This window comes from Stylophora pistillata, chromosome 8, assembly GCF_964205215.1.
Source record: "Stylophora pistillata chromosome 8, jaStyPist1.2, whole genome shotgun sequence".
NCBI lineage: Eukaryota > Metazoa > Cnidaria > Anthozoa > Scleractinia > Pocilloporidae > Stylophora > Stylophora pistillata.
Genome location: NC_142526.1, coordinates 30,902,672 through 30,915,282, shown reverse-complemented (window position 1 = coordinate 30,915,282; position 12,611 = coordinate 30,902,672). Strand labels below are relative to the sequence as shown.

The 12,611-nt window shown below is 39.6% G+C and overlaps 1 protein-coding gene across 2 annotated transcripts in view; it reads right to left on the bottom strand.

The window, feature by feature from the left end:
• Window positions 1-1,011: 1,011 nt before the first annotated feature.
• Window positions 1,012-12,611, bottom strand: part of LOC111322551 (inhibitor of Bruton tyrosine kinase) — a 27,438-nt gene continuing 15,838 nt past the window's right edge. For both annotated transcript variants that reach the window (XM_088729980.1, XM_022925665.2), the window contains exons 17-36: window positions 12,610-12,611; window positions 11,973-12,055; window positions 11,470-11,507; window positions 11,242-11,341; window positions 10,777-10,826; window positions 10,568-10,619; window positions 10,248-10,365; window positions 9,214-9,274; window positions 8,258-8,456; window positions 7,759-7,910; window positions 7,238-7,393; window positions 7,051-7,088; window positions 6,672-6,759; window positions 5,791-5,819; window positions 5,229-5,381; window positions 4,379-4,528; window positions 4,099-4,209; window positions 3,712-3,813; window positions 3,487-3,517; window positions 1,012-3,261 (exon numbers count right to left, since the gene is read on the bottom strand). The exon at window positions 12,610-12,611 is cut by the window's right edge and continues 64 nt beyond it. In XM_088729980.1, the coding sequence (XP_088586106.1) occupies window positions 3,115-3,261; window positions 3,487-3,517; window positions 3,712-3,813; window positions 4,099-4,209; window positions 4,379-4,528; window positions 5,229-5,381; window positions 5,791-5,819; window positions 6,672-6,759; window positions 7,051-7,088; window positions 7,238-7,393; window positions 7,759-7,910; window positions 8,258-8,456; window positions 9,214-9,274; window positions 10,248-10,365; window positions 10,568-10,619; window positions 10,777-10,826; window positions 11,242-11,341; window positions 11,470-11,507; window positions 11,973-12,055; window positions 12,610-12,611 (1,860 nt within the window). In that variant the 3' untranslated portion in view covers window positions 1,012-3,114. The remainder of the gene's footprint in view (window positions 3,262-3,486; window positions 3,518-3,711; window positions 3,814-4,098; window positions 4,210-4,378; window positions 4,529-5,228; window positions 5,382-5,790; window positions 5,820-6,671; window positions 6,760-7,050; window positions 7,089-7,237; window positions 7,394-7,758; window positions 7,911-8,257; window positions 8,457-9,213; window positions 9,275-10,247; window positions 10,366-10,567; window positions 10,620-10,776; window positions 10,827-11,241; window positions 11,342-11,469; window positions 11,508-11,972; window positions 12,056-12,609) is intronic.

The window sequence follows — 12,611 nt, the reverse complement described above, 5'->3', positions numbered from 1 at the left end:
TAAAGGCGATCATGTGCTTCTATGAACGTGAAATCGGTCGTTTTAATACCGAAATAAAGAAAAGAAAACGAGCCAAAACGGCTGGAACACTGAACACTAAGAACTGTAGTACGATCGAATTAGCGCGCGTGGCGCAAGCTGAAAGCAATCAAGACAACTTAACGATCGAGACAGTCAAAAAAATAGCTGTACATCTACAAAGGCGAACGATTCGAAAAAGACGCAATCCTTGATGTGCGTACTCAGTGCCACACATAAAGCAAATTCTCATGAAAAACTGGCATTTAACAGAAACACAACCACTACTGAGCGAACTATACAAAAATCCGCCGCTCACATCTTACAAGAGAGGGCGGTCGCTCAAAGACATACTCGTGAGAGCTAAACTTTGAATAGGCTACTCTAAACACACAACGGGGAGTCGTGTAGGCCCATTTTACGGCACCATCTTCCTCTTCGCTACTGGAGACAACTTCGCTTCGTTCAGAAGAAGATTCACTTGACAAAACTTTAATATCTGCCATCTCCTTCGCCCACGAATACAAACAAACAGTGAGTGAAATAAACCACGTTAGCGGAGTGAACACAACCAGTGACGTCATCAATCCATTTCACTCGGTACCAGAGCCCGGTCATGGTTTTGTGTAAAATTGTTTATTTGAACGGTTAAAAAAGATATCGTTCGCCTCTTTTTGGCCAAAGCAATTTATCTCATGATGATCAGCATATTCAAAACTACAGGTTAGAGCAAAAATTTCAGATACGAAAATTTCGTTTCAGTAGCACTTTAAAGAATCCACAAATAGAGCCGTGTATAAGGCTCCTTTCAGAAAATACAATTTACAATAGAGTAAAATTTCACTCGCCCGCCCAAAAAAATGGTCTCCAAGGGAAACTTGATTTAAGATGGAGATAGGTGGTGTATCTTAACCCTTTACAACTCAATATTAGCATCCATATTCTCTGCACTCCTCTCTATACATTTCCTTTGGTACTGACGGGGAGAATTCGTTTACCGATCAAACCTTTTATTTAGCGATCATTTCCATGTACAAAACTAGATCAGCGTCCTATCAAGAACTGCTAAGTCGCGCCAAACTACCAACGTTGAACAATCGGCGCCTACAAGACATTGCCACTTTGATGTTTAAAGTTAAGCACAGTCTCTACCCTGGTCCCAGAGGCTCTCTTTTCTCTACCGGAGTACGAGAATTCGGCGCGAAGCGCCGACCAACGAGCTGCAAAGCAGCGAGCGGAGAGGACCTCTGGTCAGGACCGTTGAGAATCTCACTTTCATTCCACCAAGCTTCGGGTGACAGCCATCAATCACGATCCTTTCCGACAACCAATCAGAGTAAAGTACTAAAATACCTCTGGGGGTAAAATACCTGATTGGTTGTCGGAAAGGGGCGTGATTTACGGCTGTCACCCGAAGCTTGGTGGAATGAAAGTGAGATTCTCAACGGTCCTGACCAGAGGTTCTCTCCGCTCGCTGTTTTGCAGCTCGTTGGTCGGCGCTTCGCGCCGAATTCTCATTCTCCGGTAGAGAGAAGAGAACCTCTGGGACCAGGGTACACAGTCTCGTACCCGAGAATACTTCTGACTTATTTAATATAAAGAACACTCAGTATAATTTACGGAACAGTGACTTCGAACTGCCGAGATTCGAAACTGTAAGATTTGGTAGGAATTCTATTAAATATATGGGACCTTTCATCTGGTCGAAGTTACCAAGACACCTAAGAACGATAGAAACTCTAAATTCGTTCAAGAAGAACATAAGAAAAGTCGACCTTTCAACTCTCGTTGAAATTTAAAACTTAACTAAATAACTTTTATAATCTTTTTAATTATCTACTGTAAATAACTGTAATCTACATATGTAAATGTATTTAAAGATGAAACAAAGTTTAGTGTAATAGAAAAAATCCGAGCCCCAGATGGGACTTGAACCCACGACCCTCCGTGATCTAGTCGGATGCTCTAACCACTGAGCTACTGGAGACTCTATGGTGAGCAAGGGTCAATTTGTGGGCCTCGACTGGAACCGCATCGCGCGGCTACACAGCCAAGTATTGGTAGGCACCGGTGAAAACTCACTAACAGCATCACGCTGTCACATTAAGGCATATCAAGATGCGGCCAACCAACCTCCAAAGTGAGCATGTAAAGATGAAACAATTTTTAGTGGAATAGAAAAAATCCGGTAAATGTATTTGACTTTTAAATTTTTTAGTGTCCCCCATTAGCGTATAGCAAAAAACATAGACACTTAAATAAAGTTTTCCATTCATTGCATCATTCTCATGATCTAAATGAATGATTCAGCAGCATTACTGTATGAAGAAATCAGATGCTGGTCACTTTTAATGAAGAGCTGCCCTGAGACTGACGAGAAGTTTTGAAACAGCCCGCTTACTGGCACAAGTAACAACGAAATTGGACTTCAATTTATGTCACAAGGTTCTCTTTCTCCGAAGTACTTCCCCACTACCTTAAGTCATATGAGCCTACAAAGTAAACACTGCAAAAATATATTTTCTAAAAGGGACTTATCTTGATTCGAAATTTTAGTGAACTTGACGGACTCGAATTCAATTGTTGATCATTGTATAGTTTTCTACTTTTATTTTAATGTACTGTTTTTATATTAGACAAATCTTTGGGTATGTTTAGCTATAAAAGCTTCTGTAAATGTTTTTTCTTTTTCTGATACAAGGAAGACGATCACCGCTTTCAACAATTTTCTCTGTCGCTACATAAAAGTCAGCGAGAAAAGATTCAAATCAGATTTGGCCATTCAGCCTAACTCTAGAAATCTCTTCCTCGCAAGGAAAGGAGAAATCCATCTCCCCTGACAAAAACTTCTTGGATGTTAAGGTGATACACAGTAGCTGACGCCCATTTATTAAGTCACGCTATTGTCACGCGTTACGTACCTTTCTTTAACGCTTTGATTAACAGTTTTGTTACGTCTTCGTAATCAGATATTCTTAGAAAAGAACACACGTGTTTCTACTTCTATCGAGACTACACACAATCAAATTCTCTCTTCATCGAAGGCTTGTGTTTCATCATCTCTAACGCGATCATCCAGTAGCTATGTATCAAGCGTTAACTGCTTGTGGCCGATCGCGATCTGTCCTTTCTCCATATAGGCTTCGCTGCAGTCGATGGAATTCTCTCAACGGTCACAAACTCACAGGCATTGTCCTTGCCACCATAATACTGCAGTAGTTCTTCCATGGCTCTCTCTTCAAGCTATGAAAAGTGAAATCAAGTTCAACCTTGTAAAAGGTTCAGTAAGAAAAAAAATGTACATAAAAGGAAACGGAAAGCCTCGAAAAAAGGGGGGGGAGCTTTGGATCAAGTAGAGTCAAATTGACTGCAAATTAGGTTTGTTAAAAAAGAGTAGCAAATGGTTGTTTTGAACGCAGAAAGATTGTCATGCCCTAGAATAAGATAAACAAAAACAAAACCGATTACCTGTGTCAAGTGAAATGGCTTCTTGTTAAATCTACAATGGAGACGAAAGGAAGAAAATCTGATCGAGTGCTAATTACTTTCGTACAGACTCTAATTAACAAAAAAAGGGCAACAATAAAATAACCAATCAACAGGCAAATAAATAAATGAACAACAACAACAACAACGAAAAACAAACATGAAAACAAAATGCATCCGGCATCCAAAGAAAAAACAGAGCCAAACCTGTTTAGATTTGTGTTCTCCTTTTCCTCGCATTCGAGGATTGTAGAGAAAGCGATTGAAGTAAATGGCGGAGAACTTGCGATAGGATTTGACTGCCAGGCACTGGAGAACAAAGAGAGAAGACAGGTAAATGGCTGTATAGAGCAAGCTATCAGAACAAACACTGCAGCAAGCAAAAAGCACCAGCGATAAGAACTCTGATATGCTATTGACGTTTAAAACCAACGCAGTTTTCACTCCCGTGCAAATAGCCACGTATGCAAGGCGAGAAAACTCATTACAACGATGAAAATAACAATTTGATGACAAGAACTGACTTAAGAGAAAGTTTCGCGCTTTGCTGCCAATGACCATCAAGACGAGTGAACAGAAGAAGTTTGAACTCACCTTTTAGGTGGAGACAGTGGGACGTTCGAATCCTGTCCTGAAGCTAAATGAACAGCGTCTTCCCCATTAGGTTCTGAACCGTTCGTGTAAAACCCAGGCTGCCGGCGCCAACTAAAATATGGAAAGTGAAAGCAATTAAAACCAGAAGTAGTTCAATAATTTTTCAAATGCGTCAATAGTAGTATAGGGGGCCTGTCAACTTCTATCAAGATGATCAATTTTCACTCTACGTTATCTACATAAACGCGATGCTGGACTTAAAAGAATTGTTGTATCGTACTTTAGCTTTTTCCTTGTAGATCCAGGCTTTCCTGGTACGATTGGTATTTTTTGTGAAGGTGTAGGGTCTTGAATGTTTTTCTTCTTTTCTTCTTCCTGCATAAGATCCTTTAAGGACTGGACTGGCAAAGGATCCTTGATCACCCCACCCCTGAAGTAAAAGGCAATTGAGAAAAATCGTGAAGAGCATTGGATTGGCAAACTGCGATTACAGGCCACGAAGATCGCAAAAGCTCTCTAACTAAACAAGAGCACATTGTTTACCCTTTCACCCTCATTTTATTGCCTTTCCTTGCAAATCGCAAGTAATTTTCGGGTTTTATCAAGAAAACATTCCCTATGCTGACAAACTTGGTTGTCTAGATAGCACCAGTGCGCAGAATCCGAAGATCTGGGATTCGATTCCTTATGGGAACACCTTTTTCAAGTTTCTTTGACGTGACGGAACGAAGAACATCTTTCTTCACATTTGTCTCTTTTTCACTTTTTTGATAGATGATTTTCATCAAATTTCTCTACGGGAAAGAGGATCACCCTTAAATTTGATTCGCTCCCAAAGTGTGGCCTCGTAACAGTGCCCAACAAGTACCTGTTAGGCACAGGTTCCAATCCACGTCGAAGTCTGATTTTTTTTTGTTTTTTCAGGCTTCTTCTTCTTCTTCTTTAATTGCTAAAATTGCAGCCCACCTTGGAGGATCATTTCTTTGTTTGATGTTCCTCAACTGCTAGAAGTTACATGTTCACTCTTGGAATTACGGGATTATAAGTGTTTCTTTTTTGAAACGTTCAATTTGATTCGCATCGGAATCCTATCAGTAAGACGGATGTTAAGTTATCAGGTGTCACCTTACCATGCTGGAGGTCTCTCTACTTCTTTTTCTTCCTTTTTACTGCTCGCAGTCACTTGGTCATTTTGATCGTCTATGGAGTTAGATTTTAATCTCTTCCTCTGCTTCTGTGATTGTCGCCCGGAAGAATTCCACCGAGTCGATGGGGACTGTGGACTAGTAACAAGACTAAAAGTCACCCAACGTTGCCTCTGTAATACAAAAATCTGGCTCCCGTTGTTCAAAGGGTACATAACATTATCGAACGGATAAAACGCTATCCAACGGATGAGCGTTAACAAAACGTACTACGCTATCCACCGGATAGAGATTTACCTAGTGGCCAGTTTGATATCCATTGCTTACCGCAAAATATGAAGTCGTAGTTTAGTCGGTAGTGGCACCCAACTTATACTGGAAGCACAGGTTCGAATCCTGTCGGAATCTGAATGTCTTCAGGCTTATTTTCTGTAATTTCTTTAATTGCAGCTCACTTACAGGAGGCAGGTCCTAACCTGTACATTTTCCGCAAGTCAAAGAAAGATTTATTTTCATTTGATTGTTTTAGCTTAATAGCATTCCCTACCTTTTCCCTTTTGATGGTGATATCAGTACCTATTGGGGAAAAAATAAAAAAAGAAAAGAAAGAAAAAAACTGGCTTTACAAGTGAATTCGCCCATTTCCCCTTACAAGAATCACTACGAACACTGTTCTGTCAGCCTTTATTCAACTGTTCTGTTGAGCTTTGCAATACCTGTCGCACTTTGTAATAAAAGAGCTGTTGCACTTTGTAATAGAAAGCCGTTGCAGTTTGAAATAACTGATCATTACACTTTTACAAATTGCGACAGAACAAACGCTACCACTTGGTATTTCGGAAAGAAGCATCACTAAAAGAAGACTGGTTTTCGTGGTTATGAATATCGGTGAAGGATCAACCTTTCGTCTCACGATGTAGAGTCGACAACAACTTCAGAGTCAGGTAATCAATTAATGAATACGACGCTTCAACTGCTGTACCGCTAGCCTTTGCCAGGCAAAATTATGAACGAAGAAAAGCAGTAAAGCGGTTGAAACGATCAATTGATAGTGTACATATTCTCCATACTGTTCTCTATATACTCCCTATGGTGCTGACAAGGAGAATTTATTTAACAATGAAGAGCTTCTTTAGTTGACGATCATTTCTTTTATTCGCATGACCTTATATCTGATTTAGCAGTGACACTGTTGGGAGAAATTAGCTGCTAGTCACTCTTTAAGGTTCAAGGGTTAATGATGATAATAATTTATGAAAAAAAGAGAGAGAGAGAGAGAGAGAGAGAGAGAGAGAGAGAGAGAGAGAGAGAGAGAGAGAGAGAGAGAGAGAGAGAGAGAGAGAGAGAGAGAGAGAGAGAGAGAGAGAGAGAGAGAGACAAAACAGTGAAAGCTGTGAAAGCATATTTTGGTAATAATGACGTGCCTACCTCGCTTGCACTGCGAACATCGGAAGATTTCTTCTTCTGTTCCTGTTCCATGATATCTTTAAGGCTAGCTGCGGGGGGACTGCATGCGCTAGTCATGTTTAAAGAGATCAACAACGCAATTTCAACAGCTATTTCACTACTTTTGTGTAACGATAGAGCAATATCAGTGACATGTCTAATTCCTTTGGCACTTAAAACTCGAAGCTCGAGCAACTTAAGCGAAGTCGACTCATAATCACCACGTGACCTACGCTGTTATTGTTTTCTTATCGTTAATTCACAGATAAAAATTTCCTCTTGCGATGAAATTGCTCACAGTATTGTCAGCACTCAAGTAACGAAGAAATAAGGTGGCAAAAAAAATTTTAGCATGATGTACCTCTGATTACTCCATGCCGGTTTTTCTAGTGATAGAGCCTACGGGAAGAAGTAAAAACCTTTTTTAAAGATCACCCTTTTCTCAATTTATAATACATTTAAATAAACTCTTGTACCCACCCGACTAACTTAACAATAAGAATGTTCACAATCTGTCTATTATAAATTCACAAGCTCTTAATACTTACCTTCTCTGCAGCAACCTCGTCCTTCTGAGTTGTTGGTTTACCGTCTGAATCATCTGCGGATTTTCCACCAGGTTTCTTTCTGTCACGGCTTTTCTTCTTTGGTGTCTTGGTAGCATCCGGTGAGAGTTTACGATACCACATTCCAACATCCACCGGCTTGGAAAAATAATCAACACTAGACAGTGAGTTGTTTGACGGCAGTGCATTGGAAAAAGGGTTGTAATGGTACAACCGTACACGTTTACTCCTTCGAAACGACGGTACCATTTCCTCATCAGGCCCTCTATAAAATCAATTTATTTGTTATCGTTGCTATCACTTACAAATGTAAGGACCATGCCTTGTTTAGGAATCCTCACGGTGAAGTTTCAAAATAAGGCCAAGGGCAAGACCTTTCCTTCAAAAATGGGTTCTATTTTCACGAGAATAAAGACTCCTTTTCATATTAAAGGCTTTACAATTACTTTCGTTTTAAAACATAGGCTTGGGGCATCTCGGAAAAGAAAAAGTCGGTTAGGTACCTCTCGCTCCAATGATGTTTCCTCTTCATCTGCTTTCGGAAGATCCAAACAAGCATCACCCTCGCCATTTTTACCTTCTGTATCAGTCTTGTATTCGCCACCATTTTGTTGTGCGAACACCTCTTCCAATTCCGGGACATTTACTCTGTAAACTGCGCAAAAGGTTTTCTTGTGAGAGAGTGGGAGAGCATGTTGCAGTAATTTGTTACCCCAGCCTGATTAGGTAAGTGTAGGCGAGTAACTGCCGCCGTTAATATTTCCTTCTCATTCAACTGGATTGGGCTCACACACAACCGTACAAAAGATGTTTCATAACATGTATCGCTTTTCGTGTGATTTGCGAAACCCGACGACTTCCCAGGTTCCAGTTACCCCCAGGTACAAACCATTTTCTGAATTACATGAACAAATTTTTGATGACATAAGCGCCAAAGCTATATCACGACTCTGTCTGGATCTTATCCATGACAACAAAAATTAAATCAATACTACGGCTAACCATTCTCAGCTTCGCTTCCTTCTTGTGCAGTCTCAGAATGAACAACCGCATCTTGTTCGCTTTCACTCCTAGATGACTTCTTGCGTCCACTGCTTCTTCTTCGCTTTCCAGGACTACATTTTGGCTCAGAGCCAGTATCAAGAAGAAAAGAACAGTGAAGGTCTAGCGGTGTTATAATGCGCCAAGCCATTCCTGGAACCTGAAACACAAGAAGTTTTGTTAGTTTCTATAGGCAAATTGAAATCATTCCGTAATGTGTTGAGACACACTGAAAGACCACACACCAACACCGGGAGCTTTGTAACCTCCCGTTTGCTATAAGTGCATGGATGTTTTCTTTTTTTCTTGTTATAGTCTCTTAGTCCCTAAAAGAGAAGACTAAAACGTCAACACATTTGCTAATGCCATTGCAAAGACAGAACTTTCTCCTCAGTGACCGCCGCCCACATAGCCCAATGGATAGTGCGCTGGACTGTTGTGCGGAAGGTCGAGGGTTCGAGCCCTGGCCGGACCAACACTCAAAGTCTCAAAATAATTGAGAAGAATTTGCTACCTTTCTATAACATCAAGAAATGGTTAGATATTCTAGTCTTCTCGGATAGGGACGAATAAATGGAGGTCCCGTCTCCTGCAGGGTTGGGGTAGGAGACGTTAATTTCCCACACACGAGATTACTGTGTGATGGATGTCCTCCCCTGGGGTGGGATGGGTGGGAAGTCGAAGGCCATATGTTAGAAAACTTGTGTAAAGTTAATATGTTACCCTCGTTAAATAAAGATGTATGAGTATGAGTATGAAAAGACCTCCCATACAGCAGTACTCGCTTAACCGGGACGTAGATTCATTTAAAAGTATCGTGGTTCACACTTCGTGCCATTCTATTCCTCAGCTTTATAAGACATTTATAAAAAGGGCGAAGTGGAACATTTAATATGAATTAAAAAAATTAGTCTTACCATATTGCGATAGACTTTAGAGATCACTACAAGTGCTTCATCACTGAGACAATCCAGAGCTCTGGAGATCACAATATCAATTGGCATTACAATCTACATCTACACGCAGCCCTTGTGGCATGCCCCACAAAATTATGAGTAATCACAATCTAAGGTTGGATGTATATAGTAACAGTAGAACTCGGCTAACTCGAACTCGGTCATCTCCAACCCCCCATTAACTCTAACAAGATTCGATTACCCTTAACCCCATTTTTTCAGTCATTTTTTATCAGCTAACTCGAACTATTTTTTTTTCCCTTGGGAGTTCGAGTTGGCGGGGTTCTACTGTATTTTGGCCTAGAATAACAACAGACTTTTCTGCCCCCCCCTTCCGTTCGTCAGTATTCTGTCTGTCTTTTTACCGGTCTCTCCTTAGACCCTTTCTGAATAGCAAGTCTGTCGGTCGGTTTACCTCTGCGCTGCCAATCAGCAAGACTGAATTAAAAATGAAGGTCACGAGGGTAAACGAAACGATCTCCGACTGAAGCTCTTGATTCTTAGACTAATACCCTATTCACACCAAAGCTTAAACACGTCTTAGGGCAGTTAAGTTAGAAACAGTTTAAATGTTTTCTCTCATAGAAGCTTCCTACAGTAAACTGATGTTTGTCGACTTCAAATTTAGCAAATACAAGTTAGTGACGACTTGAATACTGTGGAAAATTCAGTTTTATCAGTTCTGTTTCTGATATTCATTCAGTTAAACCTGGTTTAACTACACATGTTTTTTCTCGTGGGAATGGTGTATAATTCTCCCTGATAGTACAACAGGAAATATAAAAGGAACAGTGTGGGGTGTAAAGGGTTAAGAGTTAGTCACTAAACTTCTAAAACTATAACAGCAAAACAGCTTTATGATTAACTGCGAAACGAGACTATGAAAGATCGAGTGAAGTAGAAACTAGTCCTACTCTACAATTAACCACTAAGATTAAAGGCGTAAAAGGCCAACTTTAACCCAGAAGATACTATAAGTTTTGCGAAATACTAACCTGGATTCCATCAAACTTCCCAAATTATTGCAAATGTACTCTGAGCAAACATCTCGAAGCTGGTTAGCGTTGTAGAGAATCGAGAATTCCAACACTTCAGAAACGTTCCTTAAAGTCACTGAAAAAAAATTAAACCCATGTTAATCGACAATTATTCATCAAAAAGGACGTAAATAGCACTTGATTTATCACATTTCAGCGGACACAAATAGCAATATTATCAATACTTATAACATTAATTTTATCTTGAGTGTTTCAAAAAGCTCACAACGTGCATTTTAAACTCAATGAGACGAAGAAATAATTACGAAAATTCTCACCAAGATTTGCTATGACAGCCTCGCACATCTCTCTCAGACGCCAGATCAGCAACTAAGTAATGAAATTTTGATAACAAATTATTCAATCAGCCGATTCTGATCTTGATACTAAACAATCAATTCTTCATGAAGAAAACATAGCAACTTAGTTTGACAAGACAAAGACTGAAAAATAATGAACGATCCTGGAAGTTTAAAGTATACCATACCTGATCTGCTACAATGAGAATGTTTCCCAATAACTCCAGATCTGTAATATCTACAAAAAGATATAAAGCGATTTTTTATTTTTTTGAGGTTTACAAAACCAGTATAGCAGAGGGAAATACAACATGAGTTAACGAGAATTCAAAGAAACAACACGCTTACCGCCAAAAAGGCAGAAAACATATTGAGTTTCCATAGTCTCCAAGTGACAATTGGTCTCAGTTATCTGATTGGCTTAAATGTGCACGAATTTTTACAGCACTAATTAAAAAGCGTCGTCAATAACTGTTCCACATGGTCTTAGCCAAGGCAGCCCTAAACAAACCATCGTAAAGCACGACTCTACCTTTTCGAAGTATAGTTAGTTTTTAAACACCCCAAGATTACTTCGTCCTGAGCGAGTCTTCTTGAAGCTACCAAACTATGAGCGAAAAATGAAATCCTATTGTAGAATAGAGTATTGATACCTGTTAATCTTCCTGCCCGCCCTGAGTACAGGAAATCCAAAACAATCTCCAGAATTAACGCTGGGAAAGGCATCTTGAGGGTTCGGGATTGTCCACTGGACTGCAAATAAACGGGTTAAGAAGTAATGTACAATGTAGGGTCTACAAAAGCTGAAAAAGCCACAACAACAACAACACAAAAAATAAACGTCAAAAATAGTAAAAAGTAAATCATTAACTTATACCTACCTCCCTCCAGCTCGATGTCAACATGCTGCGAAAGTACTCTGCAACAATCAAAGGGTGGTGAACACTATTATTACTCAGAAAAACCCTCAGGTATTCTGAAGTGGACTGTACTTACAGCTGTACATTCAACTTAAATACACTTGTATATCGTCCTCCCCGAAGTAAAAACGAAAAACAAACAAGCAGACAAACATATCATCCATTCGTTAGTTTACAGTTGAGAGTTTACTTGGTGTCGTTAACCTAGAGAACAATCCATCTCCAAACCATGCTCTACCAAAATACACAACACAGTTACACAACCACGCTTAAAAACCCAGACTATTTTATCCAGATTCCAGCAACTAGCCATTAAAATCACTGGATCTTCCAAATCTACTGCCCTGCATGGACATGCATATCAAAACATGTTACATGAAGCTTAGAAACAAGTAGTTGAGGCAAATAGTTCAACAAAATAGCAAAGCGAATTTTTTCAAAGATTGTAAGGTTCTCGTACATACCAAGACGAGCCACAAGTATACATTTGTGACACCTAAGTTCTGTTCCTTCCTCTGATACAAGTGTAACATCATGAAGCTCTGGGCTAAGACATCAAACAAACGAAAAATCAGCAAGACAGATAGAAGACATGAAAAACAGTAAAATATAGTTTCTGGTAAACAAACAAACTCCCTCGATGGATGATGTCCAGTACAATTAACAATTATTCCACAAACGCGCGTTGGATATGAGATGATAGATAGCCAACGAGGCGCGTAGCGCCGAGTTGGCTATAATTATCTCATATCCAACAAGCGCGAGTGGAATAATTGTTTTATTAAAAAAAAAAAAAGCGCCCCCAAGATATTAGACAAATCTTCTCGACTTTATTTTGTTAGAAGAAACCGGATGTTACAATGTACAAATATTAGATTATGGTATATTGGCTCATATAACATAATGGCTAAGCCAATAAAAAGTCTTGAATTGCATTATCCAATGATCCAGTTTTTAATAAGTACATATATACAATAGGTCCTTAAAGTCAATGTACAGTTTAACCCACCCATATTTGTACCATATTTAAAGGGCAACCAGTACTATAAAAACATAACCTGCACACTACAGTGTAACTCTTAAGTCATTTTCTTCTCATACCA